This window comes from Xenopus laevis, chromosome 5L, assembly GCF_017654675.1.
Source record: "Xenopus laevis strain J_2021 chromosome 5L, Xenopus_laevis_v10.1, whole genome shotgun sequence".
Classification (NCBI taxonomy): Eukaryota; Metazoa; Chordata; class Amphibia; order Anura; family Pipidae; genus Xenopus; species Xenopus laevis.
In genome coordinates this window covers 114,076,241-114,099,608 of record NC_054379.1, presented here as the reverse complement: position 1 = coordinate 114,099,608, position 23,368 = coordinate 114,076,241, and the positions used below count along the sequence as shown (strand labels likewise).

Here is a 23,368-nt window from a genome sequence, read left to right as displayed (position 1 = left end):
GGGTGCCGAAATGTTGGGAATAGAACATCAATTTATTCACTTCACAAGTCCTTGGAGTGAGGTCTGTGGATGGATGATGTATTAATGTGTTGACCAGCACCCAGGCGGTTGTGAGTTGTCTTGTGGCCACAGAAAGGGGCGTGGTCAAAAATGCCGCTGTTCTACGTGCGGAAAAAAATGTTGTCCCTCTTTTTACTTCCAAAATGTTGGAAGGTATGATTTTGTGTTTGGGGATGTACACACCTCCACTTTTCCCAAAGTCCACGCCATAATGAAAATGTGGCAGCAATTTCTATGAGTGACCCAGAGGTTCTCAAACTTTGAATACTGAGTAACTGATCTTCATACCCCCTGGCTGGGAGGAAGTAGCCAAGGTTGACAAGTGACTAGTATTATGACGATTTTGTATTTATAACCTGGTTATTAGCTAAGGTGGGCCCAAACCGAGCATTGAATCCAAAGTCTAAAAAAAAATAGACTACATTTCCGAGAATAGATCAAAAACATCACATCTTTTCAATCCAGAGAAAATAAAAAGAACTATTTTCCATTACTCGATTCTGTTTCACATATTGTAAAATGTTAGCAACAGTCAGTAACTAAGGATTTTCTCTAGTTTTGTTACTCCTCTATACAAATTCACCTGCTAGTACTTTGGGCCCTTTTATGTATTTCGTTCATCTTATGTCCTTTATGACAAGCGGAACCTTTCCTATCCGGAACTATAGATGCAGTATTTGTTCAGACCGAGCCTTCTGCAGTCTGTAGTCCTTTCCTTACCCGGAAGTGTATCGGGTGTCAGTTCCATACGTGCCCTTGCCTGGCAGCTTGGCAGGATCTTTATGTGAGGGAAATACAGGGGGTTAGTCCCCGTCGCCCAAAATGTTGCGGGCTGCCTGGTGAGTTGCCATTGTCCCCCCGACAATGCGTTCTGTTTAATTATTTCAGCCTTCCATTTTCACATTGCTCTGCTCTTTCATTGTGTCTTGTTACACTTGGATACACTGTCTGTGACTTGGCTCACCAGGAAATGACAGATTGCTGCTAAAGTTTTAGGATTTGTGTGGCAAGTTTAAGCTTGACCCCTGTCGGTTTTTCTGTTATTGTCCTTGTTCTGAGCACAGCCACACCTCATTGGGAATAAAGCTATGCAGTAAAAGGGAGGATGAACAAACACGCAACTCAAAAGGGGACTTTAGGAAAACAGTTTTACAAGAACTAGGAGAGGCTTCTAAGATATAAACCAGGGGGCTTTATATGTGTGATCAGGGCTGTAGAATATGTTGATGCTTATATATATATATATATATATATATATATATATATATATATATATATATATATATATATATATATATATATTAGGGGTTTCAAGCCTTCTTCCGTCAATTCCTGAAGACGGCTTGAGTGAGGAGCTGAAACGTTGAAGGAATAAATGGATTATTTTTTTTCACTTATAAGTCCTGTGTTGTGCAGGTATGCTATGTGAATATATATATATATATATATATATATATATATATATATATATATATATATATATATATATATATATATATATATACGGAACACCATGGTGCACACTGTTAACAAAGAAACTATCTGGGTGCCAGAAAAAGGTATACACAATAGTTAGAAAGTTGCAGCACTCACAGGGTTTGAAATTCTGAATATTGTGTGAAGTGTATGGGACTGTACCTGCAGAGAGTGGCAGTAGGAATGGGGATTACACAGTTGCACAGCTATCTTCCATATACTTAAGCCGATTCACTAAAATGGGTGTTGCAACAGGGCAGTTACCCATAAAAGCCAATTACATCTGTGTTTCAGTTTTATAAAGTAGCTTGTGCAGAATAAATTGGCTGCTGTTGGCAACTGCAGTGGTGCAGTTCAACAACGCAGCATGGCTCTTTATAAAATTAGTTTAAATTGCACCACTTGGATAGCAGCAACCAAACAGTAATTCATTTTAATCAATCTTATACACGTAATAAAATGGATTGGTTGCTGCGGGTAACTTAATCGGTTTCATTTTTGCAGATGTGTAAGCCATTTTAACGTTAACAATCACTGTATGCTGTTTCTTAGCCCCACCTCAGCAATGGGGTTACATCCTTTTAAAATATTCCAAGCAACGCTGCTGATTTTTTCTTACAAAACTGATTCTTAGCTTTGTCAGTCCCAGCATCATGGGAATGGTGTAGAGTGCATTTTTCTTATCTGCTCAAACACATCTGCATTTAAACTCTTCTGTGCCAGCCACTCAGAATCTCACATAGAATAATGAGAAAAACATAAAAGTTGCATTTGTCAGCAGTACATATTATGCGATTAAGTAGTTATATTGCTGAGCTTTGCCTTTGGTATAAATTCCATTTATAAAAGGTCTTATCTACCAATTATAATATGATTACAATGAATAGTGCTTTGACTGATCATATGTTTTGCCTGTTTTGGTTAGGAAGTATGTATAGTTTATTTTTTTCTACTAAATGGTGCAAAATCTGAAATTAAAACTAAAGACTCATTCTACTTCCTGATAGCTGTGAGCACAAGCAAAACTGAGAAGCTGGTTTCTCAGTGGACTGCTGATTTGTCATTCAGTACTGACTAAGCAGCACTCAGAAAAGCTCAGTTTCTGCTACTTATACCTACTTCTTGGGGTATCATTGATCTTTGTAATAGTGCCTTACCTACTTGAATAGTGTCTCACTTTGCTTATTTTAATTGTAATGTATGACATTTTTACAACTAGATGGAATGCATAGTTAATTGTTTTCTTTTACTAATTAAAGCATTGTTTGCCGAGGACTGGTAAAGAAGCATTCATTAAATGATGCCAAAATACCTGTACGAAGCCTACATTTTCAGAGAAGTTGCCCTTCCCATTTTTCAAGCTTGAAGATTCACATGCCTTTACCAAGTACATCAGCACAATGGTACTCCTCTCTCTCTCGCCTCCCTCCAAGAAAAAGCAGGCTTTTCCCTGTGAGCTATGGATTTCATGCTAAACGCAACTTTTGGGTAGCAAGGTTGGCATCCAGATTATTAAAACTGCGTTATCTTCTGCTAGGATCTGCTGTTGGTGGTGGATACACAGCAAAAAAGGTACACATGTTTGCAAGCCATCTCCTAAAATTTGTCATTCCACTTATGGGAAATGTTTTGTTGATACAGTAGTTATTAATTTCATGTGGAAATAACTGTGTATGCTATTAAAGAAATTAGGGATGCACCGAATCCAGGATTCGGTTCGGGATTCGGCCTTTTTCAGCAGGATTCGGATTCGGCCGAATCCTTCTGCCTGGCCGAACCGAATCCGAATCCTAATTTGCATATGTAAATTAGGGACGGAGAGGGAAATCTCGTGACTTTTTTTCACAAAACAAGGAAGTAAAAAATGTTTCCCCCTTCCCACCCCTAATTTGCATATGCAAATTAGGGTTCGGATTCGGTTCGGTATTCGGCCGAATCTTTCGCAAGGGGTTCAGTGGTTCGGCCGAATCCAAAAAAGTGGATTCGGTGCATCCCTAAAAGAAATACTCATTGTCAGTGCTGGACTGGGAGGAAAAAGCAGCCCTGGCAAAAGTATCAAACACGCATTATAAATATTTTCAACCCCATAAATGATAACTTGATCTACTGTTTATTAATAAATAGAGCTCTATTTCCTGGACCAAACAGGGGTCCATTAGCATACTGTAGAATCCCCAGCATTTTCATACACCCTATGTGCTGAAACTGGCCCTTGCAAGTATCTCACACCAGTTTCTATCATGGCTATTCTTTTCATTGGATTAGTGGCCCTATACTTACCGTATATTCTCTCAGTCACTCTTATTAAAAAGCAGCATGTCTCTAAAGTTTGGCTCCAGTTCCATGCCTGTTTTATTTTGAAGCCAGATCAGCAAAAATAAAACTGCAGTATTCAATCCAGCATTTAGCAGGAACTCACCTAATACAGCATGGACCACAAAAATAATGCGTACAGTCTGCTCTTTTCTGATTGAGTACTAAGGCTAGGGGCGGGCAAAGCTTGACTGCTTGTTGGATCTTAGATAGGCAAGGGGTGAGATTAGCCCTACTGCGTGGAGATTGGGTAGAGTTCCTGGTCCTGCTCTATAGCACCTGCTTGTGCACTAACAAATGCAGGCATCGGCTTAGCTGTGGGTGTCTGTTATGGACAGCTCATTTACATTTCTAAAGTCAGTACCTCATTTACATATTAAAGACGGACTTCATTTGCATTTTTAGGTGAGCAGCCTATTTACATTTATATTATACATGATAAATAACATGTTTCAATTCTGATATTGCGTTCTGGTATACATGTACAGCCTCTTTTCCCAGGGTATTTTTAGGAGATTCCAGTAACAATTATTTTTGTTTTTAAATTTAGACATATGATCAATGGAAGGAAATGTTCCCGGATCTTAGTGAATACAAGTGGATAGTGCCTGACTTTATTTGGGAGTTGGATCAACACATTAATTTTGGTTAGTACTGACCATAACGCATCAGAATTTTATCGGTTATTACTACTTACCTATAAAAATGTGCAGAATTGTCAGAATTGATTCAGCTTCTCTGTCAAATAAATTTTTTATATATAAGAATATATGTTCAGCAATTCTGAAACCATCTATTTGTTAAATCTCAAAAGGAATAAGCATTGCACTTATTTTTAAGGTGTTGTGCACCTGAGATGGTATTCAATTGGTTTTAATTGTTTATTATTTGTGTTTTTTTTTTATTTATTTAGATTTTTATTCATCTCTCCAGTTTGCATTTTCAACAAGCTGGTTGCTAGGGATCAAATTACCCTAGCAACCATGCATTGATTGATTTGAATAAGAGACTGGAAAATGAATAGGAGAGGGTCTGAATAGAAAGATAAGCAATAACAAAAAAATTGTAGGCTTACAGAGCATTTGTTTTTAAATAGGGTCATTCCCCCCCATTTGAAAGCTGGAAAGGGTCAAGAAGAAGGCACTACAGGGCATAAAAAATAATATAAACAATGAAGAGCAAAGGAAAAGTTGCTTAAAATTGACCATTCTATAACATAATAAAAGTTAACTTTGAGATGAACTATCCCTTTAACAAGGTGCAAACCTATGGGGACTTAATGAATCTATATAACTACTATAACATCTAACTACCATGGAAATACATTTTGTAAGATTAACTTTATCAATCATTTTTCCAAAGTAGCATTGTTTCTGCTTGGGAAAAACACAGAACGTTGATGAATCTGCCTACATTTTTTCAGTTGAGGTTTGTGACCATTGTTTGTCGTGATTGCTTGAAATGTAAAAAAAATTCTTGCTTGTTTACAGATAAACTAAGTAAAGCCCTTCCTGATGCTGAGGAGTTATCCAAGCTTCTACCAGACCTTGAAAAGCTGGGAGAAAGCTTAAGTTTATTAATGGGATGGTTTTCCGCAGGTGAGGAAATCTGAACAGCTGCCAACTCCCAATGGAGAATACTATTGCTCAGATATAAACCTTCAGCATCCCAGATTCTGAGGCACTGCAGTTCCCATTATTCCTCCTTCAGCTGACCTGCCAGAGGGATACTGGAATGTGTAGTTTTTCAACACCTGGAGCACAGAAGACAGCTGATTCCTGCTGCATTTTAGGAGCTATGGTGTATTAACTCATATAATATAATATTATACCATAGCAGTGTTTCATTTACTTAGGCCATAACCATCCTTGTTTGTATAACATACTAAAATTTAACGTAAAGGTGAACCACCCCTTTAACAAGGTGCAAGTCTATGGGAATTTAATGAATCAATATATATTTTTTTCCATGTAAATACCATGGAAATACATTTTGTAAAATGTATTTTATCAGTCATTTTTCCCAAGTGGTTAGCATTGTTTCTGCTTTGGAAAAACACAGAATGTTGATAAATCTGCCTCAGTCTTGACAAAACCTCAAACTTTGGCTATACAGGTATAGAATCTGTTATCCGGAAACCCATTATCCAGGAAGCTCCAAATTCTGGAAAGGCCATCTACCATAGACTCAATTTTATCCAAGTAATCCAGATTTTTAAAAATAAGTTCCTTTTTCTCTGAAATAATAAAACAGTACCTTGTACTTGATCCATACTAAAATATAATTAATCCTAATTTGAAGCAAAACAAGCCTATTGTGTTTATTTCATGTTTACATGATTTTATAATAGACTTAAGGTATGAAGATCAAAATTACAGAAAGATCCATTATAGAGAAAACTGCAGGTCCCGAGCATTTTGGATAACAGGTCCCATACCTTTATTAGTGAAACATATTTCATTTTTCCAGTTGAGGTTTGTGACCATTGTTTGTCTTGCTTGCTTGAAATGTAAAACAAACAAAAAAGCCTTTCTTGTTTTCAGATAAACTAAGTAAAGCCCTTCCTGATGCTGAGGAGTTATCCAAGCTTCTACCAGACCTTGAAAAGCTGGGAGAAAGCTTTAGTTTATTAAAGGGATGGTTTTCCACAGGTGAGGAAATCTAAACAGCTGCAAACCCCAAATGGAGAATACTATCGCTCAGATATAGTAAACCTTCAGCATCCCAGTTTCTGAGGAACTGCAATTCTCATTATTCCTCCTTCAGCTGACCTGGCAGAGGGATACTGGAATGTGTAGTTTTTCAACACCTGGAGCACCGAAGACAGCTTATTCCTGCTGTATTTTAGTAGCTATGGTGTAATAACTCATATAATATGACACCATAGCAGTGTTTCATTTACTTAGGCCATTACCATACTTTACTTATATGTTTCATGAAAATGTTTGTATAACATATTAAAAGTTAACGTAAAGGTGAACCACCCCTTTAACAAAGTGCAAGTCTATGGGGATTTAATTAACCCATATATACCATTAAACACCATTAAAATTAATTTTCCATGTAAACAAATTAAAATTAATTTTATCAGTCATTTTTCCCAAGTGGTTAGCATTGTTTCTGCTTTGGAAAAACTCAGAACGTTGATAAATCTGCCTCAGCCTCGACAAGACCTCAAACTTTGCCTATACAGATATGGGATCTGTGATCCGGAAACCCATTATCCAGAAAGCTCCTAATTATGGAAAGGCCATCTACCATATTTTATCCAAATAATCCAGATTTTTTACAAATGATATACTTTTTCTCTGTACTAATAAAACAGTACCTTGTACTTGATCCATACTATAATATAATTAATCCTAATTGGAAGCAAAACAAGCCTATTGGGTATATTTCATGTTTACATGATTTTCTAGTAGACTTAAGGTATGAAGATCCAAATTACAGAAAGATTCATAATACAGAAAACTGCAGGTCCCTGTATTAGTAAAAACCTGTATTAGTAAAAGGTATTTCATTTTTTCAGTTGAGGTTTGTGACCATTGTTTGTCTTGCTTGCTTGAAATAAAAAAAAATGTCTTCTTGTTTACAGATAAACTAAGTAAAGCCCTTCCTGATGCTGATGAGTTATCCAAGCTTCTACCGGACCTTGAAAAGCTGGGAGAAAGCTTGAGTTTATTAAAGGGATGGTTTTCTGCAGGTGAGGAAATCTAAACAGCTGCAAACACCAATGGAGAATACTATAGCTCAGATATAGTAAACCGTCAGGCTGACCTCACAGAGGGATACAGGAATGTGTAGTTTTTCAACACCTTTAGCACCGAAGACAGCTTATTCCTGCTGTATTGTAGGAGCTATGTTGTATTAACTCAATAATATGACACAATAGCAGTGTTTAATTTACTTAGGCCACAATAAAGCAGTAAATCCAGCAGCACTCCGATATGTGATTCAATTGTTTATTCGTGCCATTAGCAAAGCGACGTTTCGGGATATTCCAGCCCTTTATGTATATTACCATACTTTACGTATATGTTTCATGAATACATTAAAACTGTATTTTCATGTCTGAGTAGCTCAATATTGTTGGTAAGTTTTGATAATAAATATGTTATAAATGAGGTTCATAGTTTAAGCTTAGCAGTTTTTTGTGTCTTTCATTTTTACAAAATGATATCACAGATACAATGGGTTTCCTTTCCAGTGTTTGCTAACATGTTTTCACATTTCACAATATTATTTTCCCCTCTTTTTGCTGATTTTTCACAGGTCACAATTTGGTTAGTGAAGTCATAGGACCTTCTGATCTACTTCTGTTTTTAGGTGTGTAAATGCCCTGTCTGTTGCCATTACTGACAAGCTAAGACATCAGTGATAACATCCATTATACAGCATTCCAAGATACTACAGTACTATTTCAGTCTGTGAGAAAATAAGTTAACCTCTTTTTAAATGTCAATAATTTATAGTATGGCCCTATATATGGAAAGGAAGCCTAAATCTAAATATCATTCCATGTATTTTCTTGTCTGTCTTTATACCATTTTGCTTCATACATCTGTATGCATTTTTGCTCCACAAATTCAGCAAATCCAGTTCAACACACAAGAACCCCTTTCAGCAAAACAGCATAATATTGACAGTTGAAGACCTGTTCTCTTTTCTTAAGTTATTTGCTATGCAGATATCTAGCAATATAAAGCATGTTTTGATTTCTTTTGTATCAGGCCCAGGAGGGGAAACTGCTTTTAAAGCTATGGACAGCCAGACCTTTGAGGCTTCTGAAAAACAGTACAAAAAGGTAAGATGCCTGTATGTTTAAATGGGTTTTAATACTACAAAATAATGCAAATTTATCAAAATTGTGCTTCAAAGTGAATGAGTGTCCAAAAAGAGGTAGGTTTCTGAAACCTCATAACTTGTACCTCTTCTACGAGAGGCAAATGTCTTCAATCCTAAATCATCTGAAGCCAAACTGAATCCGTCAGTTGAAAAGTATTCACCTACTTTACATTCACTAGACCTTTTATTACATAATCCTTTTTTCACATCTGCTTTAAACTTAAAACCTGTTTGGTGTTTTAATATGCACCTTTTACCCAAGTAAATTCTGTGTAACTTGTTCAGTAGTAGATCCAGAGGAAGGCAAATATTTCTGAAGCTGTATCCAGTCTCCAACATGGAAACAATATCTTCCTTACTCCAAAGGGCAATCTTACCAGTACCTAGATAAGCTTTTGTAATCATATTGATATTAGTAGCCCTATATTTTTGCAATTTCAAAAAATGCATCCAACCCTTTCTTGAAACTAACGTGAGTTCATTTCACAGCCTTCTTTGTAAACCGCTTTTCGTACATTAAAGCAAAAAAAAACTTTTTTTTGCATAATTACACCAAAAATGTTTGCGTAATTACACCAATATAATTCCAAGCCACTTTTTCCATGTATGCATTTTATCCATTAAGCAAAATCTATTTTTGGATGGGCCATTTAAGATGAAACCTCCTTTCTTATCTCAAGGGATTCCTCTGTAAAAGTTTTGTTGATGAATAAGTTAGAGTTAGATGTATGGTCCTCTTATATTTATACATAATGATAATTTTCCTATTTGGAACCGTTTCTCCACTGTTTATAATCTCAGTCTATGAATACTGTCAACCTTCACTGACCTGTATATAGATGGGGCCTTTCCATGGCCTTGTCAAGGGGAAGAATTACCCACCCATCTGTTCAATCTATACTCCTTTTAGTACGGGATATAGCTTTCAAATGGGGGTCACTGACTTAAAATGCTGTTATTATTATTAGTTTGTATTACTTATCTTTGTATTCAGTCCCTCTCTTATTCGTAGTCCAGTCTCACTTAAACCACTAAGGAAAACAAGACTCTAGCAACAAGTAGGGTTGCCACCTTTTCTAGAAAAAAATACCGGCCTTTGCCCTGTCCAAAGTCCCACCCCTGGTTCTACCCAAAGCCACACCCCCTGTCCATTCACATTAGTAGAATTACTGCCCAACAGTTCTAATCTTAACACAGCCCGCCGCAGTCCAAAATCGCTACACCAGTTTAACTGACTGTCCAGTGTCCACAGTCACTTGCTCTGTCAGTTTCCCAGGCTGTCAGCGTTCTGCACAGTACTGCTCTTTTCTGTTTGTGTCCGGCCGCACGCTCCACCTACACTAGTCTACATAGCTGCACTGTGCACTCGCGTCTACTCTTTAAAGCCCCAGTCACGCCGGCGATGCCGCCTACAAATCTCATCACGCGAGACTGCTCGCAGCCTGCATAGCTGGGGAATTTGGAGCAGGGAGGGAGCAGCGAAGCTGCTTAAAAGTAAATGGCATTTCTTCCCTCAAAGATTTACCGGCCATGTAATTGCCGGTATTAAAGCCTCGATACCTGTTTTTCCGGCTGGGCCGGTTAAATACCGTCTGGATGGCAACCTTAGCAACAAGACAGCTGCTAAAATTCCACACAGGAGAGCTGATAAAAGGTTAAATGACTGAAAAAAAACCATAAAAAATTAAATACCAATTGCAAATTGTCTCAGAATATCATTGTCTCCATCATATTAAAAGTTAATTTAAAAAGTTAATTTAAAGGTGAACAACCCCTTTAATATTATTTTTAAAGGGAGAAATGCTAAATTAGATCCGGATTCTGCTTTTAATTTTTTGGGATCCTTTGATGCATTTTAGTAAGAATTCATTCAGTTATAAGCAGATGGTTTTATTTGCTATGGTGCTATCTTCTGTTGAATAAAGCAATCCATCAGTGAGGTAGACTTCTCAGTACAGAAATAATGCTCCTTCATATGGAACAAACGATCCCAAACTTGCATTAGAAAGAAGGTGGCACTTTAAATATACATATTTGACTTCTTCATTGTTTGAAGTATTTTAATTTGTTTGATTTGCAGTATGTCTGTTATTATTTTGCAATGAGCCAGGTAAGGTCAAGGTATGAAGAGTAAACACTATAATACTGCCTAAAATTTATTTCAGTCTCATTTACTTATATTTTCTGCATTTACAATAGCATGGTGTGTTTTTGGTCGCAACATGAGTACCTTTGAATTTGACCTATTTATTTCGCTGTTCACACACTGATTGTTTTAACTGTATCTCCAGTGGCTATAAAGAGTGTGAAGTACCAGAACTTTCAAATATTTTCCAGTGGGTTCCACCATGGGGTGTAAATGTTGCTGAAAGCAGCTGGAAATACACATACAGCACTCCGTTACTGTCCACATTTTGCAGCCATATTCGTGACTTGCACCAGAAACGCTATTAGTGAACACTGCAAGTAGAGTCTTTTGCTTATTGCTTATGAAACTCTAGGCTTCCTATTAACTCTGCCGTGTTAATGCGATCCACGTAACATATCTTGTCACAGAGTTTGTGCATTGCTATGTCCTCTGTGCCACCTGTTACAGCATTAAATTAAGTGTTTCAAATAACAGAACCTTGTCACTACCTCCTTGATGACATGGGATTTCTTAAAATGTAAGCATTGATTTGGCATAACTGTTTTGTTTTTAAGTATTACTATGAAAGGCAATTTAAGCCCATCTAGCTGTTCACTTTATACACTATTCAGACTCTTTCCAGCCTGGAAATTAAAAAAAATGCAATCCGGTCATATTGTAAGACTAGGTTTTTGCTAAGGTCAGAGAACCCATCAAACATGTAGAAAAATACATTCTAAACTGGGATCTGCAGAATAGATAAAATAGATAGAAATTGAAGATCGTTTGCAAAACCATCCCGCTTTTTAAAACAAGACGTATAGAGGAGGATTTGAAACAGTTTACTGATTTATATGCTATGTTGCTAGTGTTATTTTTTAGAGTCTACCTGTACTGTATTTACCTTACTATAAGGTGACCGTCTTAACTTAAACTTAAATCTCTCTTCAGCCTTCTGCATAATTCATTATTTTACAAGTTTATCCTGATGCAACAACAGAATAGCATACCACTGTATAGGGATATCTTTGCCACTTCACATAAGGCAAATGGTTTTGCTACAGATTGCAGAGTAAGATATAAGCATTTTCTTGTGAATCTGCTGGCAGATAGCAAGTGTGCTGGACACATAGGTGCCATACTAGATTGGGGAGATGCTTTGCATATGGCAAAAAGTTGGTTTGACATTTTTTTACCTGTACATAGATGCACAAGTGCTAATATATGTATTACATTTGTAATACAGAAATTACATGTGCAAGTGTTGTGTATATCTATGTGTTATATATATCTTTATGTTTCTAAAAATTGCAGCCACATAAGTTATAATGCAAAATTCTACCATATAAATACAAAGAATTGTTTTGGACTTCTAGTTTGTAAACTGTCATTTAGTGCTTTTGAATGAGGAGACAACTTGTCACGGGGGGGTCACCATCTTGGAAAGTGTGACACTCACATGCTCAGTGTGCTCTGAGCAGCTGTTGAGAAGCTAATCTTAGGGGTTGTTGCTAATTATCAAGCAGAAAATGAAGTTTGTCTGTAATATAAACTGATGCTACAGGGCTAATTATTACATTCTGGTGCTAGCACTGGTTTCTAAGCTGCCATGTAGTAATTATCTATATTAATTACTAATCAGCCTTATATAGTGACATTTATATTTTATGTGTACTGTATATTATGAGTGGGTCCCTAAGCTCAGTAAGTGACAGCAGCACAGAGCATGTGCAGTGAATCAGCAGAAAAGAAGATGGGGAGCTACTGGGGCACATTCGGAGACACAGATTTTTACTGCTAAAGGACTGTAGTTGCACAGAAGCCCAAAACATAATGTACAACATTTCTAGCCTACTGCTTTAGTTAAGGTGTAGTTCTCCTTTAAGTATACAAATTGTGGAAAATAATCTGGCACTTCTTCAGTCTTTAGTAACCACATATCTTGTGCTCCCTTATGGCCACATTATTTGAATCCCTGTAATAAAGGTTGAAGTTATGTGAAATATTTTCTTAGTAATCTCCAAGATGAAATTATTTTCCTCAAAGAACAAACAGCTGTAATCTTGACATTTGTTTCAGAACTCTTTCACTTGAATGAATGAATCATTGTGCTGTTTATATGTCAATACAAAACCATGTTATTAAGATCAGGCCCTACTAGTGTTTCACGGCAATATAAAGCTGAAATCACATAATGACCACTTTCTCTATGAAGTGTCAAGCTGCTGAAATGAAAATGGCATGAAATGAAAAGGTCTAATTTAGATGTTTTTATCACCTTTACAGTGGTGCCTATTCTAATAATACCGGCTAAATTCACAGCATGTGAAAAGTAGAACAGAAACCATCACTTGCAAAATACATATTTTGCAAACTTACGTCTACCTGCCTTCTCTTTTAGAACAAAAGGTTATTGGGAGCTATTAATTAATATACCATCACCCTACTGATTCGGTGTGCAATATTTACAGTACCCACATGCATTGAGCAGGAGTCCTGCACTTACTGCACCTCTAACATCGCTGTGTAGGAAGACAATGCTTCAAGCAACTGCTTCCCTGTAAAATATGCCAACATTTTCTAACAGCAAAGATAACAAATGCTCATAATGTAGCTGATATTGTTTTTCTAAGCTTTTGAAACAAACTTTACAACACATGCTTTCTTTAGTACCTATTGGGCTGTTTTGTTTCCAGGCATTTCCATCTGTCCTCTGTCTTTATGTTAACCCCTTGATTTTTATTTTTCCTTTACTGTTTTTTTCCTCACCTTCATCCCATGTCTCTCTCTGTAAACTCACGGCAGGGTTTGCTTGGTGAACTCATACTATTACAAGAGCAGATAAAGCAACATGAAGAAGAAGCTCGCAGGGCTGCTGGGAACATTAACACGGGCACCTCACAACAACATCGCAAGGTGATGGCTCATAGGACATTAAGTTTAACGAATACGTGCATCATATCTACAAAGGGGGTGTAAACAAGTCTTTGAAATCATTATGGGGTTAAATTTCAAACTTGTGCAGTTGTCTGGAGTTTTATTTCATAACACTTGGATTGCGGTACTAGGGCATTCCTGACTTACAGTTAGGGTTGCCACCTTTTTTTGAAAAAAATTCCGGCCTTCCAATATATTTAGATTTCAACCCTACTTACAGTAAAGGCATTGCAAACTGTATAACGTCTGTGGTGTGTGATAGTATTTATCTCACAGGTCGGTAAGAACTAATATGAGAGCAGTGGAATAGGAATTTTACCTTGCAGAGCATGTTGCATGTGCACTGTGTGACTTTTTTTGTGCTATCTAAATCATACAGTTTCATCTTTTCCTAGTAAATGTTAAAAGCATAATAACATTAAAATATATAATTTTTCATGTGGCTCATATATAAGTGAACTGAGCAATAAAGCATCTAAATCACCATGTTTTTTGCCCACAATACAGTGTTTCTCACCACAAGGCTAGTGGTCACCTGCAAATGTGAAGTATCGATAAATTGTATGTAGGCTGTATTGTGCCCTAGGCACTTCTTTTCTGCCTAATCCTAGTTCCAGCCCTGAGTGGAAGCAACTCCCATTTTAGTTCAAGACACAAGTATTATGAGGAATATATTTATGTAAGCAGCATGCAGTTTTGTGCCAATTTTTGAACTTTGCACCCGCCTTTGTAAGCGAGCCTTCATAAATATTATAGATATTGTAAATTTTTGAACTTTGCACCCGCCTTTGTAAGCTAGCCTTCATAAATATTATAGATATTGTAAACACTTAAGGGGAAATATAAAAACAGGTGCTGGGTTTTGCTTAGTTTTCAGTAACCCATAGCAATTAATGTTCAAGCATTCACTGGTCTCCAGTTTTAAAGCAAAGATCGAATTGGTTAATATGGCTCATCAGACTCTGCACCTGTTATTATAATAACTCCTTAGTGTGCATTTCCAAAACAGCTTTATTATTTTAAATAAGTCTTATAACATATAAAGCCAATTTGTTAATTATGATGATATCTTGTGCCAGATAAGTGATTTCATTTCATGGCTAGTCTATATGCACTCACTCATAAATGCTATGTACAGCTGAGGAGTCCACACATTTCTCATCTGAACTAAATGTTATAGGCCAGCACTGCAAATGATACAGGCACAGCTTGTGCTGGCCAAACACGTTCAGATTTTATTAGTCGTAAGGTGAACACATGGATATCAGTCGTATTTTTGAATGCAATGATCTAAAACATACATTCATATTTTAACAGTAGGATTATAGTATGAAAAATAACAAATCAGAAAATGCTTTTGGCCTTTAATTGACAGACCGCAATTGTATAAATGTTATGTACCGGAAATAGTAGTGACCGCCACCCATGGATATTTTCAGATAGGAAATGCATGCATGCATATTATCATTATCTGACAAATTTTTTAACCCATCGACTAAGTGACTGATTTGGTATGAAAATTGTCAGGACGATTATTTGGAGGCCACACGTCTGTATGCCAGCTATAAGACTGGCATGCAAGTGTGATGAACATAAAGGGGATTTATGGGACCAAACCTTATAATACACAAGCCATGAATATCCTGTAAATTATATCCTTATAAACGGTGCTTAGTGATGTCACTTCTGTCACATTTCGCACTGAAACTTGTGTATTATAATAAATAAAGTACTCCCTGTTGCAAAATATGAGAATATTAGAAGTCGCCTCGGATTTCCATGACCTGTATAATAACACTCTGCCTTCGGCCTCGTGCTTTTATATTGTCATGTAACTTTTCAGTAACTTATAATATCCTTATAATACACAAAAGCTATGAACATCTTGTAAATTATATCCTTATAAATGGTGAGTTCTGATGTAATTTCTGTCACGTGACTCACTGAAATTTGTGTATTATAATAAATAAAGTACCCCCAGTTGTAAAATATGAGGATATTAGAAGTTGCCTCGTAGTTCCATGACCTGTTTATATGGTCATGAAACTCCTCGGTAACTTATAATATCCTTATATTTTACAAGATGGGGTATTTTATTCACTATATAATTTACAAGAGGGGATACTTTGTTCACTATATAAACAATATGCTCCTACATCATATTAAACATGCTTAAACTTATCATGATCCCTAGAACTTTCTTCTCTTGCATACTGCCTGTCTAATAACCAAACATAAGTAATAATTATTTTGAAGTGCCAGAAAATTATACCTTATGCCACATTTTAACTAGCCATTTTCCTGCAGCAAAGAGAAAAAGCTCTTGACTAACCTATATACATTTCACTGTAGATTATAGGAATAATGTATCCCCTGCTAAAATTTATAAAGGAGTTACATGACCTGTATAAAAACATGCAGCTGCAGGCCTTGTGCTTTTATATAGAAATCCACTGTTGGGGAGAGCTCAACGCCTCCAAAAAAACATCTTAATTGTGGTGTCAGGTGCTGTACTGGAAGTCCCACGCCTGCCACAGGGCCATGTCCATATACCAAAACAATTACCAGCAGCACACTGTGTAAGTTTTAGTTGTACAAAAATAATTATTCAGCCCAAAAAACATGCAAGGCAACGTTTTGGGCCTACAAGACCTTTATCAAGATAAAGTAAGAGTAAAAGCAATATTTAGAAGCAAAAGCCTGCTTTTTGCACGATCACCTGGTATAGGCCATAACGAAGGTCTGAGAAGCAGAAGAAGATTGCATTGTGGCTCTTTAGCAATAGTACTTTTTTGTACTATTGCTACACCGTGATTATATTCTTATAGGGTAAAAGTTTTGATATGAAGCATAAGAAAAGTTATGCAAATTTGAAAAAGCAACTTTAATGTTCTGAAGGCTTCATTTGATTATCATCTTAGTTGGCCAATAAAGGTATCACCTATACACAACTTTAGTTATGCTTCATCAAAAGTTTTACCTTATAACTTTAACTGGCTAACCCAGTACAGAAATCGATACCTGTTACCTTTTTTCTTTTAACAAACAATGTTTGTAAGCTTGCTGCAGTGATCAATACTAAAAATTGTGACCAGGTTTAGTTTCTGATAAAGCGTTGGCAGTTCTTGCAATGTAGTGATTATGCTGGGAATAGAAAAGTGTGAAGGATTTCTAGAGGGTGTTGTTCCTGATTGTGGGTGGCTTATGTTATGAGTCACAGACAATAGAGGAAATGCACAGTTGGGTGATTATGTCGAAATGTAATTGATGGTAAGGTGTTGCTGATTCAGTCTGAGTTGTCATAATTTTAACTGTGTAAATTACAATATTTTATGTTACAATGCACTAATTTATTGGAGAGCATATGAGGGTCTGCAATAACATCTCTATAAATATGGCTGCATAGAATATTATTTATTGCTTAAATGATATGTAAAGTCATCTCATGAATTTAATTTTAATTTAATTTGTGTTATCTTTTGGTATAGAGTGATGTTCTGAGACAATCATTTGCAATTGATTTTCATTGTTTATTATTTCAGGTTTTTTAGTTGTTTTTTATTTATCAGCTCTCCATTTTGCAGTGTTGTCAATCTGGTTGCTAGGGTCCAAATTACCCTCACAACCATGCACAGCATTTCATTTTTAGATGGGGACAGTGACCTCCCCATTTGGAAGCTGGAAAAAGAATGAAAATAATTCAAAAACTATAAAAAATGGCTGATGTAGACCAGTTGAAAAGTTGCTTAGAATTGGCCATTCTAAAACATAATAAAAGTTTACTTAAAGGCTAACCACCCCTTTATGGGATTATATTAGAATCCGCAATAAAAAGAAATGTAGTAGGTCGCTGATGCCTTTAATATGATTGGTTCACAAATTGGTGCAGCTGGAAACCAAATGAATTTCTTGACAATCAAAGACATAACTGTGTGAGGCTGCCTCAGGCAGCAGGCCAAACTGTCAACTTTATCTTTATAGTCATAAGGAAAAAAGTTATTATATATTGGAAACTAGCTTATTTTTAGGGATTCATTTAGCATATTTATCTATATGATATGAGTTTACATACCCTTAAAGCGATACTGACACGTTCCTATAAAAATCATAGGGACGTGTTGGTATCAAGTAGTTGCTGCATTCGAAATAGTTCCCTTAAAAGCAGCCCCCAGCCAGTGGGACTCTTATATTTTTACCTGTAATCTTCCATGACAATTTGACAAGGACAGTATTTCATTTAGGATCTGGAATAAACTATAATACAAAGTTAGCAGACTCCAGCACAGACAAAATAAATTAACTCAATTTAAAAAGAATGTTACAGAGAGATAACCTTTCCCATCGCTTTGTGAATTATTTGCTAGGAGAATTTTTGATCACTTGTATGGTTAAAATGTACACGTAAGGCTGGAACTACATGATGCGCGTCCTTCCGACGCGATCAGAGGAAGCATAGGCGTCACGTTGGATGCGCCGAGTAAGTAATACAAATATCACATCTACAAACTGATTGCATCCGACACAACTGTCAGATGAAGATGCAGCATTTGCATCCGACAGTCACGTTGTGTCGGATGCAATCGGTTTGTAGATGCGACATTTGTATTACTTACATTAGATTCCGTGCATACAATGTGACGCCTGCACTTCCTCTTCGGATCAGAAGGACACGCACCGTGTAGTTCCAGCCTAAAGGTAGATAGATGCATACATACAGGTATGGAATCCGTTATCCAGAAAACTCAGAATTACGGAAAGGTCGTCTCCCATAGACCTCATTTTATCTGAATAATCAATATTTTAAAAATGATTTCCTTTTTTATGTAATAATTAAAGTGAACTAGTCACCCAGACACACAAAGGTGTATAATAAAAGTCCTTTTCAAATTAAACATGAAATCCAATTTCTATTTTTTATTAAAGCTGTTGTAAGCTAAAAATCTCAGGTGTCAATCAAATATTGTCTGCCCCATCTCTATGCCTTAGGCATAGTGGCGGGGCAGACAATTACTTTCACTTTCTATTCAGCACTTCCTAGATGTCACTGCTCTCCCCACATTCCCCCGTTCTCTTCACCATTTAATTGTGTAGCCAGGGCATGGGGATGGACATCAGGTTCCCCCATTTTGGTGCACAAATAAGATTCTGAGATGATGCAAGGCTTGCCTTAATAACAGTGTCCACAAAATGGCTCCTGCCTGATTGCTATAATTATGAATTTTCAGACTGAAGGAAACAAGATTCAAATAACTTGTATAGTGTAATTAAAGTTCATTTTGCTTGACTAATGTGGTAAAATACGATTTTGAATAATTTTTTGGGTGACGGGTCCCCTTTAAACAGTACAGGTATGGAATCAATTATCCAGAAAGCTCCCATATACTCCATTGTATCAAAATAATCCAAATTTTTAAAAACAGTTTCCCTTTTTTCTGTAAAATAGTACCTTGAAATAAGATATAATTAATCGTTACTGGAAGCAACGCCAGCATATTGGGTTTATTTAATGATTAAATAATTTCCTAGTAGACTTAAGGAATGAAAATCCAAATTACAGAAAGATCCATTATCCGGAAAACCCAGATCCCAAGCATTCTAGATAATAGGCCCCATACCTGTACTTTGGTTAATATTGATTGTGTAATTGGAATAAGCAGATGGCATTATTGCAAGATTTCCTATGTGATATTCCAGTTACAGTTGTTAGATCTGATTTTAACATATGTCATTTGTGGTGTGCATGAAACCTTAACTTGGGAAACTGAATGTGAACTATTTTTTTTTCTTTTTTCATAGATATGAGGTAATGTGTGTGTGTATTTAAGGGGCAGAGGGTTGAATTGAAAATTCGAATTTAAATTTTCTAATTTTAATATGGTCAAAAACTGTCAAATTGCACTAGGGAATTATCAAACTCAATTCGGGTTTTTAAAGAAATTTTAATTTGATTTTCGAGATTTACAGTATTATATTGTGGCCCTTAAAGAAATCGAATTTGACTATTCGCCACTCAAAACGTGCCAATTTGCTGTATAAGTCAATGGGAGAGGTCCAGTGAGCAATTTGGAGATGTTTGCAGCCTTCCTGAGAAGAGGAGAAAAAACTTGATTCAAGTTTGATGGAATTCAGTCGTTTAAATTTGTCTGAGTTTTAGCAATTCGATTTTATTAAGAAATTTCCCTAATTTCCTCGAATTTCGAATTCAGCCCTTGATATATGTGCCTCTAAGTGTACACCGTAAAAGATGGGTGCTGGGAACCAAACACCAGTACATGTATTTCTATGTATTTTTCAGCTGCACTAGGCTAGACCAGGCTAGGGCCTGGATATTGTTATTTTATGTGTGTGTATATATATATATATATATATATATATATATATATATATATATATATATATATATACACACATACTATATATATTTCTAATGTTTATTACCTTTAATCAAGTGCATATTGTTATATAGGTCTCAGACAAGGATAAGATAGATCAGCTCCAAGAAGAACTTCTAAGAACCCAGGTAGGTTTAACAGGCACAATTGAAATAATTATTTATCTTTGGATCATGAAAGCAAAGAAAGTATTCAACATATAAAATTATTTTCCAGCTGAAATACCAACGCATTCTTGAACGGCTTGAGAAAGAAAACAAAGATCTTAGGAAGCTGGTGCTGCAAAAGGATGATAAGGGCATTCATCAGCGGAAACTAAAGGTTGTACATTGGAGCTGTTTTTTTCTGCAAACTTGACTTCTTTTAAAAAAAAACATCTATAAAATGCCCATTATTTCTGGCTGCAATTTTTACTAATCATTAATACTTTATATGCTGTTTGCTCTGATTTAACACTAGACAACCTAAAATGTAGTTGTGACCCCCAGTGCCTTTGCTTTCTAAGGTGGAGAGAAAAATGAGAATTATCCTTTTAATGACACATTACAATTATTATAAAACAGCCTCAAATTCATGATTCCTAAAAAATGTGTAAATATTTACAATAAGAATCTACTCCCTATCAAGTGGGATTCCAACATAATAGGATAGTTATCCTCCAATATAAAAACACACACAGTTATTTTTAGGTGTTTTTCTTTTAGTCATAATTGTTCCTTTTGGGGGGGGGTGGAATTACTTCCAAATGGTCTTCTGAACCCACATCCCTTTGTATCGGTCCACAAAGTATCACTTCTGTTGATTTAAAGGAATACTCTTACTAAAAACTGTTTTTTTTTTAAAAAACATTATTGAAATATTCTAAACAACGAAACCACTGAAAATATTTAATTACTGTTGTTTTGAATCATTTACATGCAATATGCAAGAAATTAGTTTTGGATAGAGATCCGATTTAATATCAATTGAAAGCTAAAAAAGCAATGCTGAACCTTATAGAAAGTTAACTCCTTATCTGTTCTCTACATTGAATATTCTTCTCTTTTTTCCCCCCAGAAAGCATTGATTGATATGTACTCTGAAGTATTAGACATACTATCTGATTATGACGCCAACTACAACACACAGGACCATTTACCAAGAGTATGTATTAAATAATTTCTTTACTGCCCTTTTTTCATTGTGTTCATTGGACTTGCAAATTAATTTAATGTCAGTGACAAAAGTGCCATTATGTATAATTAACAAATAGTTAAAGTTGTAACTAATAGTTGTGATTGCAAACAGTACTGCTACAGACAGTCTATGCACTTAAAGGGGTTGTAGAGAATTAAATGAACTTAGTATGATGTAGAGAGTGATATTCTGAGACAATTAGCAATTGATTTTAATCTTTTATTATTTGTGGTTTTTAAATTATTTAGCTTTTTATTCATCAGGTCTCCAGTTTGCAATTTAAGCAATCTGGTTGCTAGGGTCCAAATTACCCTAGCAACCATGCATTGATTCAAATAAGAGACTGGAATATGAATAGGAAAGGCCTGAATAGAAAGACGAGTAACTAAATAAAAGCAATAACAATAAATGTTTAGCCTTGCAGAGCATATGTTTTTTAGAAGGGGTCAGTGACCCCGTTTGAAAGCTGGAAAGACTCTGAAAAAGGCTAAAGACAAATTGAAAAGTTTCTTAGAATTGTCCATTCTATAACATACTAAAAGTTAACTTAAAGGTGAACCAGCCCTTTAATGCACAACTATGTTTGTTCTTGTCTCTTTTGACAACTATTTATCATGAGGACAGAGTACTAGGATATTACCTTTGCTATAAATGCTAAGGTTATTTTTCCAACTGTAGGACTACTAAACCCAGAACAAAATATATGTCAGCAGAAAAATGTTGTTCTGACTAAATTAATATGTATCTTCCATGTCTACAGCAATGCCTGCTTAAAAGGCAAATATCTGAAGTGCAGATTGTTATTTAACATTATTACAAGCACCACGTCAACCTGAATGCACGTGTATTTATTAAGACATAACTATTTCATTAAAATATAACATGAACAGAAACCAGCATGTGTCCATAGATTGTTTAATTTATTGTTCATGACAGGTAGTGGTGGTTGGAGATCAGAGTGCTGGAAAGACCAGTGTCTTGGAGATGATTGCTCAGGCCCGGATCTTTCCTCGTGGATCTGGAGAAATGATGACTCGTTCTCCTGTAAAGGTACTTTTGACAAGTATTTCTAAATTTAGGGTTCCTGTCAATAATTTGGGCAGTAAAAAGCAAATTTTTCTAAACTTTTCTTCTGTTATGTGTGTCTTGCCCCCATAAGGTTACTCTGAGTGAGGGTCCCCATCATGTAGCTATGTTCAAGGACAGTTCACGGGAGTTTGACCTCACCAAGGAGGCAGATGTAAGTAAAAATTAAACATTACTTAATCTGTAGATGAGAGCCCAGTTGTATTCTAAATTTGCCTTTGTGGGCTTTTGTTTTTGATGATGATCCTAAATCATACAGTATATGGTACATGCAAATTGTCAGTTTCCTTAGAATGACATGAAGTAAACTTTTAGTACGTATAGTCCTTGTTTCATGTGTGAGCCCTTTACAATTAATTAGGCCAATCAAACACTTGTGCATTTGACTAAAGCAAAAAACTGTCAAAACATTTCCAAATTTTATCCATGTTTTTGGAGATACATATGGAGACACATCCATGCAGTCCTTCTAATAAAACTGCAATTGCACCATTTGTGCTTTAGCTTTATATTTTCAAATTCCACTGGGGCTACCCATGCCATTTGTGATTGTAAACTAAAGCTACAAGACACAGCAAGTACAAATTGCCTTGTCTGCCATTGTCCTTTTCCCACAGAAAAAAAGGAAAAGTAGCAAAATGAAGAATGGGGAATGGCATGCCATTAGTTTGGAGTTTCCAGATAATGTATAAAATATATAACATTTTAAAAAATTCAGTGGAATGTATATTAGATACTTGGTGCCTTAAAATATCGCTGCCCTCAATAAAAGGAACACATCTTTTAAAATAAGCATTATTCTATGTATACAGATCCTGTATTATTTTTATATATTTTTTTAGCTGTATTATAGTGATTGAAGCTAAATGCCGAGTATTGGCTGTGGGTAACTGTGCTTCACAGACCAACAGGTCATGCCTCTTGATATTTGTGACTGCCCTTTGTTTGTTTGTAT

The 23,368-nt window shown here is 35.9% G+C and overlaps 1 protein-coding gene across 15 annotated transcripts in view; it reads left to right on the top strand.

The window, feature by feature from the left end:
• Positions 1-741: 741 nt before the first annotated feature.
• The window catches only part of opa1.L (optic atrophy 1 (autosomal dominant) L homeolog), a 54,805-nt gene continuing 32,178 nt past the window's right edge, over positions 742-23,368 (top strand). For 2 of the 15 annotated variants that reach the window (XM_018263644.2, XM_018263643.2), the window contains exons 1-14: positions 742-899; positions 2,796-3,108; positions 4,400-4,496; positions 5,340-5,447; positions 6,393-6,500; positions 7,445-7,552; positions 8,122-8,175; positions 8,580-8,653; positions 13,628-13,738; positions 20,226-20,279; positions 20,368-20,472; positions 21,208-21,294; positions 22,264-22,377; positions 22,487-22,567. In XM_018263644.2, the coding sequence (XP_018119133.1) occupies positions 883-899; positions 2,796-3,108; positions 4,400-4,496; positions 5,340-5,447; positions 6,393-6,500; positions 7,445-7,552; positions 8,122-8,175; positions 8,580-8,653; positions 13,628-13,738; positions 20,226-20,279; positions 20,368-20,472; positions 21,208-21,294; positions 22,264-22,377; positions 22,487-22,567 (1,431 nt within the window). In that variant the 5' untranslated portion in view covers positions 742-882. Of the gene's footprint in view, positions 900-2,795; positions 3,109-4,397; positions 4,497-5,339; positions 5,448-6,392; positions 6,501-7,444; positions 7,553-8,121; positions 8,176-8,579; positions 8,654-13,627; positions 13,739-20,225; positions 20,280-20,367; positions 20,473-21,207; positions 21,295-22,263; positions 22,378-22,486; positions 22,568-23,368 lie in introns of those variants that run through there. The other 13 variants (XM_018263646.2, XM_018263645.2, XM_018263647.2 and 10 more) reach the window with 13 other exon arrangements.